At 41.7% G+C, this 18,024-nt stretch overlaps 1 protein-coding gene across 2 annotated transcripts in view; it reads right to left on the reverse strand.

Annotated features, from left to right (window-relative positions):
- Positions 1-18,024, reverse strand: part of REV1 (REV1 DNA directed polymerase) — a 100,263-nt gene that overhangs the window by 76,821 nt on the left and 5,418 nt on the right. For both annotated transcript variants that reach the window (XM_034757972.1, XM_034757970.1), the window contains 2 exons: positions 4,567-4,633; positions 3,117-3,249 (listed from right to left, as the gene is read on the reverse strand). In XM_034757972.1, the coding sequence (XP_034613863.1) occupies positions 3,117-3,249; positions 4,567-4,623 (190 nt within the window). In that variant the 5' untranslated portion in view covers positions 4,624-4,633. Of the gene's footprint in view, positions 1-3,116; positions 3,250-4,566; positions 4,634-18,024 lie in introns of those variants that run through there.

The raw sequence follows: 18,024 nt of genomic DNA on the forward strand, positions 1-18,024 counted from the left end.
TTGAAATCATTTACAGAATGGACAGAAAGCTGTTCAGGCTTAGCAGGCTTAAAGCCAAGAGTAAGATGTCCAAAACATCTATTGTGGAACTTCAGTAAGCTGATGACAACGCAATCTTTGCCCACTCTGAGAAAGATCTTCAAACTATCTTGAATGTGTTTGCTGATGCTTACGCATGTCTTGGTCTCACTCTTAATATCAAGAAGACTAAAGTGCTCTATCAGCCCTCTCCAAAAGAGGTATTACATGCCCCGTCTATCAAAAGCAATGGAGTTACACTGGAGAATGTCGATCATTTCCTCTGCCTTGGAAGTCATCTTTCATCCAAGGCAGACATTGATGCAGAAATTCAGTATCGCCCGAGCTGTGCTAGTGTAGTTTTTTCTTGTTTACGGCATAGGGTTTTTGAAGATCACGACATTCGAACAAACACCAAGCTTCTTGTTTATCAAGCTGCTACTCTCCCAACACTGTTGTATGGGTCCGAAACTTGGACAACCTATAGACACCACATGAAAGTCCTTGAGAGGCACCATCAACGCTGCTTTCGTAAGATTCTGAAAATCAAATGGGAAGACAGACACACCTATATTAGTGTCCTGGAAGAGGCAAAGACCACCAGTATCAAGGCAACAGTCATCCATCAGCAATTCTGCTGGACTGGTCACACTGTCCGAATGCCAGACCATTGCCTTCCAAAACAGGTTTGGTGTCTCAGCTGAAAGAAGTGTATGGACAACAGAAGCGTTATAAGGACTTACTGAAGGACAACCTAAAAAAAGTGTAATATTGGCATTGACACTTGGGAGACACTTGCCCAGGATCGCTTAAAATGGAGTGAAGTCCTACGTGATGGTCCCTGCATTTTGAACTTGCTCGCCGACAAGCTGAAGAGGACAAGAGGCACAGAAGGAAGGAGAGACTGGCTTCCAGTCATGGTCAACAGCCTCCTGCTGAGCCTGAAAACATCTGTCTTCATTCCAATAGAACTTGTGGTTCAAGGATTGGCCTTATTAGCCACCTGAGGACCCATAACTTCCATGAAATATGATCATACTCAGTAACGAGTGATCGCCCATCATCATCATACTATACACTGAAGTGAAAGTACAATATTTATATTCCAGTTGATTTTATAATTGTATGGTAAAAATGAGAACGTAAGCAATTTTTCAGTAATGGCGTGCTGTGACACTTTTTGGATTTTTAGGTCTGATTTTTGTAAACAAGTAGGTTTTAAATAGAGGTGTAACTTGGGGGTACGCAAGGCGAATCAGACTCCTGAAAGAGGTACAGTTATCTGGAAAAGTTGAGAGCCACTGTTTTAAAGAAAACACACACAAAAGATTTCAACTAATTGGTCCTATGCTAAAAACTGAACCAGTAAGAGTGTACTAAGTGCCAGTGGTGCAGCATGGCCATGCCAGCCAGGTTATTTTGGTTTTCGTGTCTGTTTCAGTTTTGCCTTGTGCACACACCAGTGCTGCTCAACACCACTGCAGTTGTACTGTTGAATGGGTACCTATCCCAAAATCCCCTGTACAGCTCCCTGAAACAGTGGCTTCTGGAAGATTTCAAAAAGGCTTCTGGGTTTCTTTGTGGAACCCAGGAGAAATGTGTGCCTAAATCCTGTAGATGAATCTTACAACCCTACTCCCCACAACACATTTACTAACCTAATCACAGACTATTTTATCTGAATAGCCCCTTAAAAGCAACATACATCTATTTCTCTCTCATCCCCCCGTAGTCAATTCATAAGGCTCATTGTCTCAGACATGATGCACTGAAGAGCCCACTCCATCCACCAAACTGTAAATTTGATCATCATACCCAATGTATCTGCTACCTGATAATGTGACTGGGATACTCCATGATCAATAGTTTGGAAATGCAAAGTTAGGATTATCCTGGGTGCAGAATTAAAAACTCTTTAAACACTATATAAATTTATTGGATTTCCAGATCCCTAAGTTCAATTTCAATAATAATTCACATGATAGATGGAAAAACATTTACTGCCAATCATCACAGAATCATAGAAACGAAGGTCTGGAAACGACCTCGAGGGTCATCTAGTCCCTCCCAGTACACTGAGGTAGGACCAAGTATACCTGGACCATCCATTGCAGATATTTGTTTAATCTGCTTTTAAAAACCTCCAATGACAGGAATTCCACAACCTCCCTTGTAACCTGTTCCACTCCTTAACTATTCTTACAGTTAGAAAGTATTTCCTAATATCTAATCTTGCTGCAGATTAAACTGATTACATCTTTTCCTACCTTCCGTGAACATGGAGAACAACTGATCACATTATCTTTACACCAGCCTTTAACATATTTGAAGACTTATCGAATTCCCCCTCAGTCTTCTTTTCTCAAGATGAAATATGGCCCATTTTTTTAACCCTTCTTCATAGGCCCTGTTTCTAAACCTTTTATCATTTTTCTTCCTCTCTTCTGGACTCTCTCCAATTGGTCCACATCTTGCTTAATGACAATGTCAATGGCCATACATATAATTAAATGGTGAAAAAATGCTTACATTCAGAATTGAAAAATAAAAATAGATGCCATTATGGAATGTTTCAGTAGCCATTCTGATTTGATGGCTGATGGATATTATTTTAAAGCATCTTTTTTTCTTAAGTAGACAAAATTATTAGCCCTAGGACGACTAATCAAGTTTCAGTTTTTTAAATTAAGCTCTCTGACTTGAGTGAAAAGACCCATCCAACTTAATATTTTATTGGGAGTGTTCTGGTAACTCAAACTTTTAAGACCAAATTCTGCCGAATTTAGGAAAAAACTCCAGCCTGAGACCCAAGCTTGTAAAGTTTCAAGTGGAACAATATTTTTTTGTCACATTATGACTAGTTGAAGAAAATGATTTTGTATAGAAAGCCACCTGAGCCTTAACCATAAATTTCCAAGGAACATTTTACAATCATAACTAAATTTTATTTATACCACTGCAGGTTCTTAATCAGCTATACATATTTAAGGCCTGATTATAATTTACAATAAGGCTCCTTTATACCTCACCAGCAGTGTAGAGAGGCATTAGTATAAACGAGAATCACTTAATGTTTCGGAGAAAAATGAAAACCTCACCTGTAAAGCCATTGACATAGATGGCAACTCCACTAAAGATATTGGATGAAGTTCCATCCTTCTGATGCTGTATAACCGCATCTGACTGGAACTGATCCTCCAGTTTCTGGACCTTTGCAGACATGTATCCTCCCTATAATTTAAATAAAAGAGAAGATTAAACATGAACCAAAGCAACAACTATTTTCACTTTTTGATGCCTAGGTACGAAACAGATCAGTTTCAACAAAACTGTAAACTCAATCAGATATTCCATCCTGAAAATAGTTTGTATAAATTTGGTTTTCCCTCCTGAAACTCATTTTGGATGAACTGCAAAATTCATATGCGGTTTCTCCAAACCATGAGTAATATATTTAATCCAAACTCCTGCTGATTAAACAGTTGCACCATGCTAGCAACGTGGCAAGGCTCTTCGTTTACTCTCCCAGGTGGCAGAATCCCACACAGGAGGACTTTAGGTCTGCACACCTGCTGTGAAGGTGTGGCTCTACTCTGGCTGTAAAGGACATGGGAATGGCTCTCTGAGAGAGAATGATCTAGTTCAGAGGAAGTTCTGGAGAAACCCTAGGAAAAGTCAAGCTCAGGGAGGAAGCTTAGGCTGGGGTTTATGTTTCCTTATTGTTTGAGTTAGTAATAAAGTCAAATGAAAATAAATAAAGCCACAGAGAGTGAGTTTGGCTGGTAATTCGTGGCCTATGTGCTCTAAGGATAGGGTAGAGACTCAAATCCATTAACCTTCAGAGATTCCAAGGCCAAAAGGGGCCTTTGTGATCATCTAGTCTGACCTCCTGAATATACAGGCCATAGAATTTTCCTGAAATAATTCATGAATTCTTTCTTCCTACATGTACATGACACATGGTGGCGTAGTATACACTTATCTAAATTTAGGTGCCTTCGTTGCCACATGTCCAACTGTAAAGGACTTAGATGAAGAGGAAAATTGTAACTTCAAATTTCTCAAAAATGGACCTATCATACAATCTCCCCAATGGCAAAAAAGCTCCTATTCCTACTCTGCAGGGATAAAAGATATCAAACGGCCCATCTTTGGTGTAAGATCAAACTATTATTTTTTCCAAGGGGAGGGGGGGGAGAGAAAAGAGTGGAGAAAACATTAATTTTTTCAATAAGTTGTTCTTTTGTTTTTAAACTGGAGGCTGTTGAAAGTTGCTCAAGAGTTTGGAATGTTAAAATAAGACCCAGTGAACATGGACTGGTAAATAAGTGCAATTTATTGGATGGCTTTGCTGAACATCTCTGAAAGTCAGGACATGTGTTTTTTGGAATGATTTTTAATCTGATGGTCTCTTTCAAGTGGAGCAAATATATGTATGTGTGTTTTGAAGCCCTTTACACATTATGTATTTAAAAAAAAAAAAAAAAGTGTCAACAACAATGCATTTATTTACTCTTTCAATAAAAAGCCTTTTGGTTTTAAACATACCCATATCCCCCAGCCATCGTCATTGCTGGCTCGTTTCCTCCATCCACCCCGCCTCATAGTGAAGCTTCTGCTTAGGAAACAAAAAACAAAGGGTTGGTTGGTTTAGTTTTTAGCAGGATCTCCAATTCCACTTCGCTGACTGCACACAGATTGTCTTTTTCAATAACATACTCATGCACATAATCCGAAGCTAAAATAAATGTAGAAGTTGCAAATTGCATCCTCAGAAAAGTGAAATGTAAAACAACCCTTTATTTAGGAGATGCTTACCAAAATTAGTCTTCAGGGCACCTGCTACGTCCTGCACTAAAGTATTTTCTTCTTCCAACTACAACACAGCATTACAGTGTTCAGTATCTACAATAATTTACTACTTTTATTGTCCAACATACACCTTATATAGCAGACCACTTATAAGCTGTTTAAACATGATTGCTACTAACCATGCACAATATTGCCAGTCAGCGATACATATTTTTCATATTTGATACTTAGTGCATTTTGGGAAGCAGGTTCAATTTTCCTGGTGTCAGGCACCGGTTAATTACACTAGTGGATTTACATCTAATCTCAAAAGCTGTTGATGCTTTTATGTAAAAAAACAAAAAAGGACAAAAGTCACTTTTTGCTCAGTGGAGTGCCTCTTGGTTAAAACAACAATTGATTTACCCCAGGTTTGTTCAGAAAAATCAGTTACAAACCAAGACCAAAATCTCCCTTTCGGTGAACAGCTTAACACTGGCATCTAAGCTATGCATAGCAGTACCTCAAGGTAAACCCTCAATAGGCTGAGATAGAAAGGGTGGTGAGGAGAGGGAACGTACTGGAGTACGGCTCCTAAAAAACACTGCATCCAAATAATCCATATTCACTAAAGTGCTGATATAGATTCTGAAATATTGACTACTGGTGTGGTGTGATTGCCAGGTCACTACCTAGAATATCACATCTCAGAGATTCTCTCAGCCCACGAAGTGACTTTGCCTCTTAGGGAATAGGCCCTTACCCCTGGAGAGGTTAAACAAAACCAAATTTTGACTCCAAACTTTAATATGGTGCAGTCTAGCAGAGATATTTTAAGTTATGCTGGTCACCTGGTTCTTGAGAACATAAAAGGGTTTTCTATTAGATTGTTTGCCCTTTAGTGGCCTGCAGGGTGAATGCCAGACCCCTAAAAGCCTAATGGTAACCAACATCTTCCTGAAAAAAACGCCACACCCATGAAGTAGTAAAAAGCTATAAGCAATCTTGTGCTCAGATACACTAGCGACAGGTATTTTAGGAGGTTCTTTTTGTGCATAATGTTACTATATATCAGCAAGGTGGTGGAGACTAACCTTGTTGACATGGTCTCATAAACCAGGGATTCTATTTCATGAGCTGACCCTTTAAAACAACTTTTCTGAAGTCTTGTGACACACTGGACTTTTGACTCAAGCGATGGGAAGATAATCTCCTACCAAAGGCCGACAGGTCAGAGTACTACTAGAATCAGGGGCAATCAAAATCAGACTTATTTTGTCTACTTTTAGTTTCATCAGGACAAATGATCAGAAAGACAGGTATACATTAGGTGAACTCAAGAGATGGGGAACATGTAGGGTGACCAGACAGCAAGTGTGAAAAAATCGGGACAGGGGGTGGGGGGTAATAGACATCTATACAAGAAAAAGCCCCAAATATCGGGACTGTCCCTATAAAATCGGGACATCTGGTCACCCTAGGAACATGATGTCTTTCACACAGAAGCCCTCCTTTTCTTGGCAACTCTGGAAGAGTGGAAGCTTGGAATTACTGGTTGCTGCAGATCTGCAAGCATTGAGAAGTTGTCATCGGAAAACTTCAGATACATTTCCGATTTCCCTGGCAAATGGGACTCAGCCACTTCACTTGAAGTCTGAACACAGGCTTGGCAAGTGGTATTTCAATGATCAGATGTGTTCTGCCCAGTTTATCAGGATCAGGGCTTCTTTTGCTAATGTTTCCCTGCTTATTTATTTGACATCAGTGCTGGGTTAATCACTTGTAATCTGAAGACCAATCTTCCCATTTGCAGCTCAAGAAGTTTGATGAGGAACCAAGATCTCCGGGATGAGAAAGAATCCCCATCCAGTCTTGCACCTCTGGTGATGACTGCTCGCCTAAAAATCCAGCAGAGGCACGCACTCCCTGGAGAAATTCATTGGGATGCCTCCAGCAGTGCTGGACTGCTAGAGCTAAGGTAATCTTTCCCTGCACGCAGAATCTACTGAGCCAGAAAACTAGGTGAAGGAAGGGAGGTTTACTGATTCAAGGGATCAGAGCCATGAAAGATGACATGATGCTCATTACATAGAAGATCAGCTTGAATGGATGTGTATTTGACTTCCTAATCTGAGCTGCTACAAGAAATGCTTTAGCAAGCTTCTCCTGGAAGGAGTGTGGGGTGCAGGGAGAAGACTCTAGGGCTTGAAGACTGATCATGGGTGGACAGATTTCAGAGAGGGGGTTAATTTCCTGAGGCTTATAATAACCCCTTCTTCCAGAAGCTGACCTGACCCTTCAGAGACCAAATGCAAAGGCAGGACAGAATGTACCACATCTTCCTTTGGTGAAAAGACACCACCACAACTACCATGAGCACTAGAAAATGCTGCTACACAAACCACAAATAGAAACTAGAATTATGATGCTCAGCACTCCTCTGCTCTCTCTCTCTCTCAAATACTTGTGTAACCCAGTGGTAAAGCATGTGTTGTATGTCCCTGTATGAGCTGGCTCACAGAGAGGATAACACTATACTTTCGCCAACCAGTTACCTTTCCCCTTTGAGAGGTAGGAGTATGTGCTGTAGATCTGAAGGCTGTGGGTTCAAACCCTCCTGATTATGCATTTGAGGGGAAAGAATTTATGCATAAGTTAGTGTGAGGACTACAACTGAGCAGGAAACAGTTTTACCACCACACAGAACTCTGAGATTTCAAAAGTTTTCCCATTGTACATCAGGATGAAACTGAGGCCATAAGTTTTTCACAAAATGCAAGACAGAGCTGCCTCAGCCCCAGAACAACCATCAGTCTGGTGATTATGGCACTTACCTGCAATGTGGGAGACTGAGGCTCAGGTAGTTCCATGCTCTGCCTGATTTGGTGACTATAGAGTCACTCTCTCTCTGGCCAAATGATTAGTTATACAAGGGGGAAGAGCTCCAGCTGGAGACAGAGACTCTATACCCTGGTGGTTAGAACACTGTCATAACTGGGACATGGGCAGTCTGACCTACTGGTTGGAACAGGAGCCGGGCTGGGTGTGATACCAAGAGATCAGACTGAGCCAGGCCAGAGGGCAAAGCAGGAGTCAGCTGTCAGGATGCAGGACCAACGATTAGAAATCAGGCAGAAGCAGCCCTAAGCAGGGAAAAGCCAGTTGCATGGACAATTTCCTGTTCCTGCACTTGGTTTAAATACAAGTAGGGACCCAATCAGATCCCAGGACTGCAGTCATGGGCAGCAGTCGTCGGACCCCAGGTTGCGGGGTTTGGTGGTGAAGTTTTTGCTTTTGCCAACTGTTAGCAGCTCATTGGGTGGCAGATTGGCACTTACTAGCTCCTACAAGCCCTTTGGATCAGCATTCAAGAACCATGGTCCCCGACCCACTCGTATGGGATGTGGGAGATCTAGGTCCAAGCCTCTGGTCTGAATCAGGCAGAGCTGGGACTTCAGCCCAAAGTCTCCCACAGGCTGAGTACCCTAACCACCAGGCTGTTGGCTATCCTGGGTTGGTTGCACGCTCTCTCTCTCTGGTTTTGATCAGAAATTCCATCCTGGACCTACAAAAGTTTCACTGAAACCGGTATGCTCCCAGGAAATGTTTCAGTTTCAATGAATTAGCATTTTCCAACTAAAAAGGATTCATTAGAAAATTCATGACTAGCTCTAGTAAGAACCCTGGAGTAACTTTTGGAATTATTTTATACTCCAATACAACGTATGCAGAAGTGAACTGGGTATTAATATTAAGGCTGTCGATTAATCACAGTTAACTCACATGATTAACTCAAAAAATTTAATCACGATCCATCACAGTTTTAATCGCACAAACAATAGAATACCAATTGAAATTTATTTTCAAATATATTGTTTTAAATTACAACACAGAATACAAAGCATACAATGCTCACTTCATATTATTTTTATTGCAAATATTTGCACTGTAAAAACAATAAAAAGCAATAGTATTTTTCAATTCACCTCATCCATAATGCAATCTCTGTATCGTAAAGGTACAACTTACAAATGTAGGCTCTAAAGTTTTACATTATTTTGTTTTTGAGTGCAGTTATGTAACAACAACAACAAAATCTACAAGTCTACTCAGTCCTACTTCTTATTCAGGCAATCACTAAGACAAACAAGTTTGTTTACATTTACGGGAGATAATGCTGTTCGCTTCTTGTTTACAATGTCACCAGAAAGTGAGAATAGGCGTTCACATGGCATTTTTGTAGCCAGCACTGCTGAGTATTTACATGCCAGATATGCTAAACATTCGTATCCCCCTTCATGCTTCAGCCACCATTCCAGAGAACATGCTTCCATGCTGATGATGCTCATTAAAAAAATAATGCGTTAATTAAATTTTGACTGAACTCCTTGGAGGAGAATAGCATGTTTTCCTGCTCTGTTTTACCCACATTCTGGCATATATTTCATACTATAGCAGTCTCAAATGATTACCCAGCACATATTATTCATCTAAAAAACACTTTCACTGCAGATCTGATAAAACGCAAAGAAGGTACCAATGTGAGATTTCTAAAAGACAGCTACAGCACTCAGCCCAAGGTTTAAGAATCTTAAGTGCCTTCCAAAATCTGAGAGGGACGAGACGTGGAGCATGCTTTCAGAAGTCTTAAAAGAGCAAAACTCCAATACAGAAACTACAAAACCCAAACCATCAAAAGAGAAAATCAACCCTCTGCTGGTGGCATCTGACTCAGATGATGAAAGTGAACATGCATTGGTCTGCTCTGCTTTGGATCGTTATCGAGCAGAACCCATCATAATCATGGACACGTGTCCTCTGGAATGATGGTTGAAGATGAAATGACATGAATCTTTAGCGCATCTGGCATGTAAATATCTTGCAACGCCAGCTACAACAGTGCCTTGAGAAAGTCTGTTCTCACTTTCAGGTGACATTGTAAACAAGAAGCGGGCAGCATTATCTCCTGCAAATGTAAACAAAATTGTTTGTCTGAGTGATTGGCTGAACAAGTAGGACTGAGTGCACTTGTAAGCGCAAAAGTTTTACATTGTTTTGTTTCTGAATGCAGGTTTTTTTTGTACATAATTCTCATTTGTCAGTGCAACTCGCATTACAGTACTTGTATGAGGTGAATTGGAAAATACGGTTTCTTTTGTTTTTTACTGCACAAACAGTTTTGTAAGCAAAAATAAATATGAAGTGAGCGCTGTATACTTTGAATTCTGTGTTGTAATTGAAATCAATATACCGTATTTTCCGGTGTATAAGACGACTGGGCGTATAAGACAACCCCCAACTTTTCCAGTTAAAATATAGAGTTTGGGATATACTCGCCGTATAAGACTACCCCTCTTCCAACGCACACCAAAAAAAAAATTAAAAAAACATCAGATTTGATTTCAATATGGTAATTTTAATTCAAATGCTTATGACATGCAGGTACTTAGCAGGAAAACTGTCACTTATAAACATAAGGCTGTTTGTCATCAAACATGTAAACATAAAACAGTGCAAGTGGATTAAACTTTTCCTAATTCACTCTAAAGCTGAAAGGAAGGATAAGACAATAAACCCATGGGAGCTGCCATGCTATTTGTTTTCTAAGCTGTCAACCAAACTGGAACTGATGATGATAGGAGGAAGATAACAAACAAGAGAGAGAGAGCAAGTGCCGGGCAAGTCCCTGGCGAGTTAGCAACGCCCATCATAACTGCAAGCTACGGTATTTTTACAGGTTTTGCTGGCGTGACAGTTTCCCTTTAAAAGCCTTCAAAATCCTCCTGTTCGTCATCTGATATCATAAGTACATCAATGACATCTTGTGATACATTTGTAAGGCAGTCATCGTATGGATCGAATTCCGTATCAGATGGTGTGGTCTCAGCTTCGGCTTCCTCTTCATCTTGCCACAAGTAGTCGTCCTCCATACCATCTAATGAATTTGATATGCCACACTTCTTGAAAGACTTGATTACTGTTTCTGCATCAATATCATTCCAGGCTTTTATGACAAACTTGCACAAAACATCCAACTGTGGAGCACGCATGTTTCCTCCTTTTGTGAATGACTTTTCGCCGCTAACCATCCATTCATTCCACTGTTCTTGAATGCGATCTTTAAATGGCTTGTTTAGGCACACATCCAGTGGCTGTACCAACGATGTCAATCCTGCAGGAATAACTGCCGCATCTGTGTTTAGTCTTGCAAGCATTTGCTTGGTGCTGGGAGTTAAATGAGCCCTGAACATATCCCACACCAGTAGACTACATTTTTGAATAAGTCCACCTGGTCGCCTGCTCCATACATTATCAAGCCATAGCTTTACCCCTTCTTCATCCATCCAGCCTTTTTCATTCACATGTACAAAACAACCAACAGGGAACCTGAATTTCGGCATTGTTTTTCTTTTAAAAATAATCATTGGTCTCAGTTTGGCGCCATCAGCTGTGCATCCTAGTACCACTGTAAAACTGGACTTCTCATGTCCTGTTGTTTTAATTAAAATTGTTTTTTCACCTTTTTGATGGTCAGTTTTATTTCCAACCATATCAAAATTCATTGGAGTTTCATCCATATTTCCAATACTACTTAACGCATAGCCATGTTTAGTGCGCTGTTGTATTACGTATCGATGGAAACTATTTACTTTGCTATCAAGATCTGCAGGTAATTTTGGGGCAATTTTCATCTTTTGCCTCAGTACCATATTATGCCTTCCCATGAATCTAGTACACCAGGATACAGTGGCCTTAAATCTGTTGCTGTGATCTGGGTTAGATTTGGCCCACTGAAGTGCAAACAAATGTATTTTATTTCGTGTCACTACATAACCGTTTTGGCGATGCTCATTCACCATGTCTGCTACATGTTTTTCGAGTTCTGGCCAATGTGGAGTGCCTCTTCTTAATGCACACTTACCCCTTGGCATACTCTTTAATGCTTTTTCATTTGCTTTCCAGTCCCGAACCATCTTTTCTGTTACTCCATATTGTCTTGCAGCAGCGCAGTTATTATGTTCCATGGCAAAGTTTACAACTTTAAGTTTGAAACTGGCTTCATATTTCTTTCTTCTTGCTGGTGGAGCCATGATGGGGTTTTGACTGTTGGACATTTGTATACTGTACTGTATGTACTGGTGCTATACTGTATGAACAGGTACAGATACTGGTGCTGTACTGTATGTGGTACCCAGTATACAACAACCAGCCAATCACGGCAAGCGATGTACCTTACCGGCGATTGGCTGGTTGTTGTATACAAAGCCTGCTTGGATTGGTCAGCTCTCCCTGCCTGCCCAGCCCTCCCTGTCTCCAAGACTATCAGAGCGGTAGCGCAAACACGCCTCTTTCACCCGTCTGGCCCGCCCTTGTATCCTATTACCTCCTTCTCTGCCTCTCAGATCTCGCACATGTGCGCCTGCGCCGCTTCACTGCAGTCCTCAGGAGCGAGATCTGAGAGGCAGAGAAGGAGGTACGGTAATAGGATACAAGGGCGGGCCAGACGGGTGAAAGAGGCGTGTTTTTCCTGGCACAGCGCCGCTCTCTCTCTTTTTTCCATACCCCGGGCGTCCCGGACGCCTGCAGCTTGCTCCGCCCTTCACTTACACCTTCCCGGTGAGGCGCCCCCTCACCTTGTCATCGGGCGGGGATGCGGCCGCGGCCGTTTTTGAGCTCCCCCCACCATATGCGGCGACCGCAGATTCTCCAGTCCGGCTCGGAAGTTTCAGCACCCGCCCTATAAGACGACCCCCGACTTTTGAGAAGATTTTCCTGGGTTAAAAAGTAGTCTTATACGCCAGAAAATACAGTATTTGAAAATGTAGAAAACATCCAAAAATATTTAAATAAATTGTATTCTATTATTGGGTATAATATTATTGTTTAACCACACAATTAATCACTTTAATCGCCTGATTAATCATGATTAATTTTTTTTAATTGCTTGACAGCCCTAGTTAATATTTGTTTTACTGTGGCATTTTTAGTATTTGTGTTTTGGTTAATGAGAGCTATTCCTTTAAGAACAGGGTGCAGCACTTTATTATATTGGTGTTTAAAGACTGAGAGCAATGTGTGGGAGATTGTCCCTGTTTGTCCACACTGGAAGATCGTGCCTGAGTAAGCTCCAAAAAGGTCACAATAAATTTGGTAAATTTATCATTCTAGAATACATGCCTCCTTCTTGAGGCTGTAACATTAGCACTTGTGGGAGATTGGATGCCTCAGGACATTGCTAATGAGCTACAGAACCTTTCATCTGTAGCTGACCACTCTGAATTGAGCTCAGCAAGGATTAAAAATTGTTTCCATCTAATGGATGTTTTGTGGCCCTATATGCGTTTCATGGATCTCAGTTCCAGCTCCCACTTCACAAACCCATCACTGGCAAGCACACTCTCTTACTAGCATTTGTATAATGCCTAGCACAATATAGTCCCATTCTTGGTTGTATCTTCTAGCAAGGGCTCCTGCAGCAAGGGACAAAATTGTGTTACAATACATTTTTGAGAGTTAGTAACCCTAACACATTGAGGGGTGGGGCAAGTGGAGTTAAAATCAGCCTACACACCAACATATTAAGGGGGGGGGAGGGGGAGAGACAGACAATTAAAAAAAAAAATTATTTTTGAAGTTCTAGGATTGACAATATTACTTTATAACAAAATAAACTATAAACTTGATGACTTGATACTGTTAGAGTAGTTTGAGCTGATTTTAGGAGGGAATGACCTCTAATACCATTATAGTCATTTGCAATTGCAAGCAGTTGCTGATGTCAGGGCCAGTCAGGCAATTTTAATCCGATCAATCCCTGACTACTACAGTGTTTTAACCACCACATTTGTATAAAAATTACATGCATAGAACTGGCTGACTAAAAAGCATTTGAAAAGTTTCTGGATCACAAACTGCCACTTTTTGGGGAAGGTGTGGAAGGGAGAGAGAGTTTGGAATAAAAAGGCCAACAAGCCTGAATCAGAAGATAAAACTGAAGACCCTCGATGAAGAATAAAGCATGCGACACAAAACAATAAGCTGAGTATCCATTGCCTTGTGTCAGAAAGGTGAAATGGTGTGTAATTTGCAAAAATCATGAGTATTAAAGCCCTTTAAAATTAATTCCCTATATGTACATGACTGCTCATGTGAAGTACACGGTAGCAGGAAATGTCATTTTGTCCCAAGAAACTCCTATTACTACATTGCTCCAGAAAATGCAACATGAGGAGATACAGAAGTTCTACACTGTGTTGCTAAACATAATTTCAATTTCTGAGATTTTGAAATTGTCTGCAGATTGCAATTTGCAGGCCAAAATGGCCTTAATCTTGGATCAAACTATGTTAACATCTAAGAAGTGAAAGATTTTATATACAAGTGTCACAGTTCACGACAACTGCACCTGGATTCCCCCCCTCTGAGGTCCAGCATGGGCACCCATTCTACATAGCTCAGCCGTCACCTCTCTTGGGAGGAGAGGAATGTCTCTCTCCCTTCTGAATTGTCATTGCACAGTTCCCTGCCTATACGGTGTTATTCCCAGCAAGCCAAACTTAACCAGCCCAGCCTCTGTGCTTTGCTACACTTCAAAAAGTTATGAGTTACCACAGATTTATTCTTAAGATGAAAGAATTACAGACCAAACATATTAAAAACAATAAAAGAACCTATGCACATGCTAAAAAGCTTATCTCAGGTCACCCCAACTCCAACTGGTAGGTGTCAATCTTTCCAAGCCTTCCATAAGCACTGGGGGTCACCCCCTTAGACAGAACGTTCTGTCCATTTGCCGGATCAAAAAGAGGACCCTGAGCCAGTTTAAACTCAAAATATTATCCAAAAGGCCTCTCTTTGCCTGATGGTCTCTGGAGAATCCAATCTGAACTAGTATACGAGAGCCTCTCCCTAGAGGTGTCGCAACCTGAATGATTTTGGCTAATCACCCCCCAACTGTTCTTGGTTACGGGAGGGCTGTGGCCACCCTCCAATCCCCCATGAAAATACATAAAATCCCTGTCCCACAATGATGCATACACTTAATGCAGTAATATCTCCCAAAGATACAAAACTATGTGACTGGGCAACAATGGCAGATGAAATTCAATACTGGTAAGTGCAAAGAAATGTACATTGGAAAAATAATCCCAATAATACATACAAAATGATGGGGTCTAAGTTAGCTGTCACCACTCAAGAAAGATTTCACAGTCATCGTGAATAGTTCTTGGAAAACATCTGCTCAATGTGCAACAGCAGTCAAAAAAGCCAACAGAATGCTACGAAACATTAGGAAAGGGTAGATAAGACGACAAAAAATATCACAATATCATTTCATAAATCCATGGTATGCCCACACCTTGAATATTATGTGGAGTTCTAGTCACCTCATCTCAAAAAAAAATATATTAGAATTGGAAAAGGTACAGAGAAGGGCAACAAAAATGGCATGGGGCATGGAACAGCTTCCAAATGAGAAGAGGTTAAAAAGACTGGGACTGTTCAAATTAGAAAAAGAGATCACTAAGAGTGACGGGGGGATATGATACAGGTCTATAAAATCATGAATGATATAGAGAAAGTGAACAAGGAATTATTTACCCTTTCACGTAACACAAGAACCAGGGGTCACCCAATGAAATTAATAGGCACCAGGTTTAAAACAAATACAAAGAAGTACAGTAGACATTTGTTTGCATCAACAACTTATAAGAGCAACATTTCACCTGGGAACACTTTGCCTACTGTGTATTGTCCACTTGGTAACAGCAACATAGTCACCACATAAGAGCAACATTTGTGACATTGTGAAATCACCTCCAGCAGTGGAGATTGGGGGGGGCAAATACGATACACCCCAAACTTCATATTTCCATTCATCTCCTGACCTGGACCTTCAACGCCAGGCACACAGCCCCATCCATTTGCTCTGCCTGACAGAGCCTACATGGAGAGCAGGGAGTTTGAGGAGAGGGTCTGGAAGAGAGAGATTTTTCAGGGTGGGAGAAGCTGGGGTTGGGGGAGCAGCAGAGGAACAGCTGAAAGGTTCCCTCCTCCCTTCCTCAGCATCTGGCTTGCAAACAGCGACATGCAGGGTGGTGTTTGCTATTTTGCAGTGGGGAGTATCAGGTACCCTGCTCCCAACACTGACCTGTCCCATCCATCTTGGTTGCCAGTGGCGGGGTGTGGCTGTGCTGTTTTGCAGCGGGTGGTCAGGGGACCTCGCTCCCCAGGGCACTGACCTATCTCCTTCACCACTTCCAACTCCTCTGTCCATGCAAGGAGCCACCCCCTCCCCCCTACACACACACACACACACACACACACACACACACACACACTCCCATTGCACAGGTGCCTTCCCCAGCCACCCATCCCTCCCTCACCAGGGTGAGCATGAAGCTGCCAGTGAGAGCATCCTCAGCCTGTCGGCAGCCAGGCTCACTGAGCCATTTTGCCGATTGGGGGCTCCCCTGCCAAATCCAGGGTTTCCCATTCCTCCACCTCACACTCCTCAATACCCTTCCTCAACATGGCTGACCCACACCTTCCAAAACACTCTTAACTCTTCATAGGTCTTTGGTCACATGACACTCCCCATAACAGCAACAACCGCTTAGGAGCAACATAGAAAAAGGGCGCCAACATGTTGCTACCAACAAGGGTTTACTGTACTTCGTCACACAATGGGAACTCATTGCCGGGGATGATGTGAAGGCCAAAAAGCATAACGGGGTTCAAAATTAGACAAGTTCATGGATAGGTCCATCAATGGGTATTAGACAAAATGGCCAGTAGGGAATGTAAAATACTAAGCTTTAGTCTTACTGGTTATCCGACCCTAACTGTTAGACCCCCACCCGTGCTGGCCAGCCAATCCGGCCCCTTTCCCTTTAATCGGTTAACTGTTTAAATGACATAATTTTAATTGTTTAAATGCTTAACTTTTTAAATGGATATTAAGTATCAGAGGGGTAGCCGTGTTAGTCTGGATCTGTAAAAAGCAACAGAGTGTCCTGTGGCACCTTTAAGACTAACAGATGTATTGGAGCATAAGCTTTCATGGGTGAATGCCCACTTCGTCGGATGCTTGTTATCCGACGAAGTGGGCATTCACCCACGAAAGCTTATGCTCCAATACATCTGTTAGTCTTAAAGGTGCCACAGGACTCTCTGTTGCTTTAAATGGATATTTACATCCCTAATGGTCAGGAATGCAACCCCATGCTCTGGGTATCCCTAAGCCTCTGACTGCCAGAAGCTGGGACTAGATAAGGGATGAATCATTCAATAATTGCCTTGTTCTGTTCATTCTCTTTGAATCGTCTGGCACTGGCCACTGTAAGAAGACAGGATACTGAGCTAGATGGACCATTGGTCTGATCCAATATGGCCATTCTTATAATATTTAAAGGCTGCTTTATTAGAAGCAGTTTTTAAATTGGACAATTCCAGAAATACAACTCAACAGCATCTCTTTAAATATAGTCTGAATAAAAATGGCTTCTGCTCTCAATCTGATTTTACTACTGTTTTATCTGTCAGTCTTACCAGCTCTCCAGTCCAAGAAAACCACCGTGTCCCAAATTTCTATTGTAAAACACAAACAGATAAAACAAATCTTACATACCACTTTTTACATAATACAGGAGAAACAAACAAACATGCATCACACCCAAATGGCACAAACTGCCGACCACCCATCTTTGCAGGACACCATTAAGGAGGACCTTACAGTCATCTGGAGCTATCAGGCATGCTGCCATCTGCATATCTTATTCTTCTCAAAGTCTTCTAAGAAGAAATAACAATTTTGGTATCACTGGATTCAATGCAAAGGACAGTCCACCTCTTCTGCCAACCCATCCAGTGGGGTCCTAAGAGTTCAGTTTGTAAGGGTTCAGGCAAATGAATTCCACAGTCAATATGCAGAGATAGTACCAAGTGGCCCAGATCTGAGGAAACGGGACTCCCAGGCTCTAGGGCAGGGGTTCTCAGACTTTTGTACTGGTGACCCCTTTCATATAGCAAGCCTCTGAGTGCAACCCTCCTTAAATATATAAAAAAGTGTTTTTAACGCATAACACCACTATAAATGCTGGAGGCAAAACAGGGTTTGGGGTGGAGGCTGACAGCTCGCAACCCCCCTGTAATAACCTCGTCCCAACCCCCAGTTTGAGAACCCCTGCTCTAGGGAGACTGACCTCACAGGCC

Source organism: Trachemys scripta, chromosome 1, assembly GCF_013100865.1.
Source record: "Trachemys scripta elegans isolate TJP31775 chromosome 1, CAS_Tse_1.0, whole genome shotgun sequence".
Taxonomy (NCBI): domain Eukaryota; kingdom Metazoa; phylum Chordata; order Testudines; family Emydidae; genus Trachemys; species Trachemys scripta.